Source organism: Fukomys damarensis, unplaced genomic scaffold (genome assembly GCF_012274545.1).
Source record: "Fukomys damarensis isolate Sample0158 unplaced genomic scaffold, DMR_v1.0_HiC HiC_scaffold_12, whole genome shotgun sequence".
In the NCBI taxonomy this organism is placed as follows: Eukaryota; Metazoa; Chordata; class Mammalia; order Rodentia; family Bathyergidae; genus Fukomys; species Fukomys damarensis.
In genome coordinates, this window is record NW_022900924.1 from 46,868,962 (window position 1) to 46,875,566 (window position 6,605).

General features: G+C 34.4%; 1 protein-coding gene across 3 annotated transcripts in view; it reads left to right on the forward strand.

Annotated features, from left to right (window-relative positions):
* Fgf12 (fibroblast growth factor 12) overlaps positions 1–6,179 on the forward strand; it is a 533,750-nt gene extending 527,571 nt beyond the window's left edge. For all 3 annotated transcript variants that reach the window (XM_019207502.2, XM_010624099.2, XM_010624097.2), the window contains one exon: positions 4,121–6,179. In XM_019207502.2, coding sequence (XP_019063047.1) covers positions 4,121–4,239 — 119 coding nt within the window. In that variant the 3' untranslated portion in view covers positions 4,240–6,179. The remainder of the gene's footprint in view (positions 1–4,120) is intronic.
* Positions 6,180–6,605: the final 426 nt, after the last annotated feature.

The following is a 6,605-nucleotide window of genomic DNA, read 5'->3' on the forward strand; positions in this document are numbered from 1 at the left end:
TTTTTTTTTTTTTTTGTACTGGGGGTCAAACTCAGGACCTTGCACTTGCCAGGCAGGCACTGTGCCACTGAGCTAAATCCCTAGCCCTAAAGATGCATGAACAAAAGCTATAAAACATATATAACCCTTGAAAATAAGAGCCTAGAAAGAGGCTCACTCTAACTCCTCCCAATTGCTTTGTAATATGTGGCTGGTCATTGCAGAATTCCAGTTCTGGCATTGATAGTTGCATAAATTTTTACTGTAAATTACATGGATACTCTTTAATTTTAAACTTATTGAGTGTTAAATTAAGCTGTGCTTAGGACAGAGGGCATATTAATTTGACCAAGTGAACCTCATCTTTAAATTTTAGCCAAAACAGAGCACAAGGAGTATGTATATTAGATAAGCATTTGGCCTAATATGTGCAATGTTCCTCATCTGGATTTGCTTCTATGAAACTGTGCTTGCATGTAAGGCTCTGGAACAATTTGTACAAGATTCTAGTGCCTCGACATTTCATTTCTTCTGGCTACATTCCCAGAGCTGGGGTTGTTGGATCATGGGGTAATTAATTCTATTTAATATTTTGAGGAATCACCCTACCATTTTACCCAATGGCTCCCTCATTTTTACCTTCCCAAGAGTGGAGTGCGAGGATCTCAGATTCTCTGTTTATTTGCCAACACGTGTTATTTGCTGTCTTTTATAAAATCAGTGTTGTATTTGTTTTCATTATTATTTCTTGATGACATAGGAATATTAAGTAAAGTGAATATAAACTTAAATATTAATATATAGCTATAATAATGTAAACATTGTCCAGCTATTTGTACATTATTTATTTTATGATTTGTGGCTTTTTTATTCTATTAACAACTATTAATCTGAGCTTTGAAACCTGACATTATTGTCTTAGTTCTACCACAGGGAACCATCTAAATTAGGTTCAGTAGAGTAATCCCTTTTGTATTTACAATATGAAGAAGACATATAATGGCTTAGATTCACAAATTAGTCTAAGTGTCAAATGAGGTAATCAATTTAAAATGTCAGAATACTGCAAAATGATTTATTTAAGGGGTTATCATTGCATTTGTTATATAAACCAGAGTGATTCTAATTTATGTTTTGAACTATAGAACATGTGTATTTTGTTCTTGTATTTTACGTTGCTGTTTATTCTGTTTGATTTAGAATCACACAGAGCATTAATACCGCTATGAAAGGCAAAAGTGCTTCTCTTTTCATTCCTTGCATTTTATTTGTATTATGTCCTCTTAATTACATTTTAATTCTCAAATGAGTTTCTAGATTGAGGTTCATATTCCTTTATTTGCTACTCTCTTCACTTATACATACTACTGAATCTCAGGGTCTGTAAGAATAAAAATTAAAGTGCAACAAATTTAATCTAAAACTTTGGTAAAGGCTTTGTTCTCTGTCTCTGTCTCTCTGTCTGTCTGTCTGTCTGTCTCTCTCTCTCTCTCTTTCTCTCTCTCTCTCTTTTCATGGAATTCCTAGAATTATCTTAGTTTGTTGTAAATAGTATCACAGAATTTGAAGTATTTATTTGATTTATTGTGCTAAGAGGGGAGATATTTTATCAGTGAGTTGAAAGGCATATAGGTTACTTAATCTTCTTTTTCCAACGAGATGAGAATAGTTTCCTAAAATCCTGAGTTTCATTTAATTTAATGGAAATAATAAAAAGTGATTGACTTGCCCTGTAAAAAGGGACCATTACACAATTTAGTATGGCACTGGTGAGTATTATTGTTGCTCTGTTTTTTTTATTGAAATTACAGAATTTTGGGTACCCATTTGAAACTTCCCCATGAACTCACTCCAAGGCCAGCCCGCAGGCTTAAATTATTGAAAGCGTTATCTGCAGTGGCAAATACATGAATACATTCTATGTTGTCACAAGCGAAGTACTCATGTGTAAGTGAGAGATAACAAAAAAGAGAGAAAGAAACAGAATAAAATAAAGCTCCAAATAAAAATCTAGGTAGAATATATTTCATCAGAAAATTAAAAGAGAAACTTCAACCCTAAGAAACACAGATATAAAAATTACAAAACAGTATTTCTAAGTGGAAATGAGAAAACAGCACTCTTCTAGAATTTCTGAAAAAAAGAGACTTGCAGATCAAAAATCATGCTCTAATTTTTAGAAAATATTTTTCTTTTCACCCCCTGAAATTCTGGTGCAGCAATCTGTGTTGGGACCTGGTGATATACAGATTTCACGGCCAATTAGGTGTGAGAGTTGTAAAACACTGTTTCATATGAATAACTTTATAACTGAATCCCTTCATTTGCTTTTCTGAATTTCTCTATTTGTTAACCATTTATTCATAAATAGCTATAATTTTATATGACTAAAGTATTACGCAAACACATGTACTTTACTTCTTGAAGTTTTGGTATTTTATTTATAACAGAAATACAGGTGAGAACTGTTAGACTCCAGGAACGTTAATGAGCTCTTCTGTAATGTTTTTGTTGTTGTTATTGTTGTTGTTTTGCTTTGTTTTGTTTTTGTTGAGTCAAAAGGACAGAAACTTTAATTACTCACTTGATAATTTGAAAATGTCAGAGTCCACTCTTTGATTTAGTCAACCTTTGGTATACTCTGCTACTTCAAACAAAAGCATTTGCTTTCTTCTTTGGGGAAGTTGGAAGAGCCATTCAGTTCAGTAATTGAAATACTTAAAAATCCTGTTTAAAATGTATTCACTGTGAAAGTAGAAGGGGGAAAGTCAAAGAAGAGGGTAAAAGAGACAAGAAAGGAGGGATATGGTGAAAGAATGTTATACGCAGATATGGAAATGTGAGAAAACACAATAATGTGTTCGATTATTATGTAGTAATTATAATAAAATCGTGTGTGTAATAACTCCCTAAGACCCTTAACAAATATAATTTATACACATTTTTGTACTGTGGTAAGTGCGGTCCATTTTCACCAGAAACAACATCCATGGAAATGCTATTTAAATGCAGAATCTCAAGCCCGTGATAGAACTTCTGAATCAGAACCTGCACTTGGATGGTGTCTTTTGGCAATTCAAATACTTAAGAAATTCTACTTCTAAGTATGTTGGACAAAACCTGCCGCCTCAGACAGCACACCTCCCAAATTTGTACTCTTACCCTACCACATCTAAGGGAGGAAGCTACTTGGTGTTGGAAATAACATTCGGATTATTGAGCCACTTTTACTGATAATGGAATAAATGTCCTTAAATCAAACATAAAAGTGACTTTCAGTACTTAAGTAAAATATGTCTTGTACAGTCACATTGTCTATTTCAGAACAATTTAATGAAGCTGAACTAATTTATTCCATATGTTGATTGATCCTGTCTTATGAGAACCCCTGTGAGTTGGAAAACATTGTTCTTTCTAAGCAATAATCCGGCAACAGCTCTGAAAATTCACAGATGACTGGGCTTTATAGCTACACAAAAAATAAAGGAGAAAAGGAACTGTATATAGATCTGAACTGAAGTCTCATGGTTGCATAATCATATTCCCTATTGATGAATAACTAAAATTTCATGGACCGTGTTACTACAGACAAAGGAAATCTGGGGCAATCAGAGAAGTTGATTCATCTTTTCTCTTCTCTGTCCTCCTGCTCATTATTATTTCTCACAAAGGTTGCTGTAATCTTTTGCTGGTGAACAATAATGTTGTAATTTTTGTAGTGTGAAAAAGATTAGGAATATGCCAGAAAATATTTTTCCTCCCCCAACTAGATTGCAGTAAGGACCAAAAAGAAAAATAGCAAGTTCTACCTTTAAATATTGCACCTCCAATTTCTCTTCTAACTCAAGGTGAAAATTCCCGTTATCTAGGTTAGGAGACTGTAAAGACCCACACCTTATCTATCAGAAAACAGAAAGCACTCACGTATCCGCAGTTCAAGGAGGCTTAAAAGGTTGTGACCAGTAGAACGAGAAAAGAACCACGCGTATCCACTAAATATAACAGCAAGTTAAAGTTCTTCCACAGTGAGGAACAAAGCTAGTCGTGACAATGAAGACTATTCTAAAATAAAGTTTGAAAAGTTATTAAAGCCAAACGGATGATCTTTATCATAAGTAATTGTCGCAATTTTGCTTTCCAGTGTGTATGTACAGAGAACCATCACTACATGAAATTGGAGAAAAACAAGGTCGTTCGAGGAAAAGCTCTGGAACTCCAACCATGAATGGAGGCAAAGTCGTGAATCAGGAGTCGACATAGCTGAGAACTCTTTCCTTCCTCCCTTCAGCATCCCTCCTCCTTCCCTTCCTCTCCCCCATTTCCTTCCAATAAATCCACCCCAGGAGAGAAAAATAGAATGGCAGCGCAGGACCTGGTAGCTGAGATTCTGCACTCAAATTTTTCCTTCGTGTAGGAAAAGAAAGTTGAAGCAAAGCTTGCCTGTTGCGATGTGGTAGAAAATTAACATGCACAAAGATTAGAACAAATAAAAGCAAAGGAAAAAAAAATAAATCGGGACTTCACAAACAGCAACTAAAACTATATTGTTGTTACTACAGGGCTAACTATAATGAATGCATTAATATAATAAAGATGAAATAAAGCGATTAAGAAGGAAAAGGTTGAGAATTGAACCTAGAGATTGATGTTAGCCTGTAGCTTGAACTATGGATAATGCTGTGATGTGTGGCTTTGTTTGATTTTGTATTTCCTTAGGGCATCTGGAATTGCTACAATTACATCCTGTTTCCAGGATTTTTTTTTTTAAACCATGAAACTCAGTATGTATGAATGATGTTCTTGTAATGCTTATACAGTATGTAGCCAGGAACCATTTAACATCAAGAAACTCTTAAAAAATTACTCTTGAAACTGTTTAGATTTCTTTTGCAAAGGGATACTCTTATGCTGAATCTAATGGTGTGCGATGATTTAGTTCTTGCACAAAAAGTTTCAGATTCTCCTAAGAGTTATCATTTCTTCCAAAGGTATATATTCCTGCATATGATTTTTTTCAGTCATTTAGAAAAGAAATTTTTGTCATAATGTTGAGGTAACTTGGGTGCATTCTAGGTCATTACTATGTCCAGGCAGCGAGACATACATTACTTGGCCTTATCATTGGAGCTTATTTTCTCCTTTGCAGACTCATTTGAGAATACCTTGTGTATGTCTAGCTGTCTTAGAGAGTTTTGTACCATATCTTGGAGCAGGAAGATAGGTTTTAGGAAGAAAATAAGTCTGAAGAAATGCAAAGGAAAGTGGATTTGCCTTTGTATTCTGCTGGAGTCTTGTGTACAGAGGATTTCCAAATTTTGTAGGAAATCTGGAGGCATGGTTGTGAAATTCCTAACTTAGTATCTTATGAAGCCAATGGCTTTTTGTTGATATATATCCTCATATATAAGTCTAGTTAGAGAAGGGGCCTAGTGACACAGGAATTTTTAAGGGCAGGTTGAACCTATATAGAATTAGCAACTATGACTCCAACAGACAGGGTTGTGTGAGTGGCCTAAAGTAGTGAAAAAGAATTCAGTGTAGAAACAAGTAAACACACAATTAGTCATACCAAGGTATTAGAAAATTGCTAGCAAAGAAATGAGTGTTATACAGTTACACTGGAATAAAAAGATCTACTTAGCCCTACAAATCAGGAATGGTATAGATATGTCCAAATTCAAACAAAATAAAACAAAACAGAATGTTTTAAAATGTATGCAGATTTATGGGTATTATTAATAAGAAGAGTAGCATGTAACTTCTCCTATATCTCTACTTTCCAGCATGTACTGTTTCAAATATAACTACCTACAATATATACACTTTGCAGATGCTCTAGGCCCTCACATTAAACCCGGCCATTGGTTGCTATATTCTTTCAAGGTTAGCACAGTTTTCCTTCACTCTACACACTCATTATTCGGTAGTGGCTCCTGTCCTTCACCAAGTACAGTTGTCAAGAGGCTATCAGGAAGAATGTTACTGGTAGGTTAGTGAAAACAAAACAAAACCAACCAAACAAACAAACAAAAAAACAAAACTAAAACAAAAGCAAAAAAATGGAGTAATTTGGCTAATAAGTTGGTAAGAATAAACATTATGCACACATCTAGGCAGAGATTTTGAACACATATTTGCAAGAGATACTTATTAGATCTAAATACCTGCAAAGTTACAAATAAATACATTTAGATTTTTTTAAAAACAGACAAGCAAATAAACAAACAGGAATCTTATTCTTCCAGGGGGGAAAAAAACCCTTGGAAAAAATAAAGATCTGGATATATTTTCTTTGTCACTCTTTATTCAACTTGATTATAAACACAACTATAACTTTCAGGACCAAACAAATCCCAAGCACAAGGCCTTATATTCTGTGAAAAGATTAAACAAGAAGCTTAGACCATTATGTCATGGGCTTTTTTAGCATGAAGTGCGGCGAGCTTTTATGGTGTTGCACACAAACCCCTGACAGCTGATGGTTTCCCAAACAGTACAACTGATGGAACCCACAATCATCAATTATGCTGACATAAGACAGAATGTATTTAATTCTGCAAAGATATGACAGAGACACAGGTCCAGCACAATCTCTCTCCTTTTTTTTTTTTTTTTTTTTTTTTTTC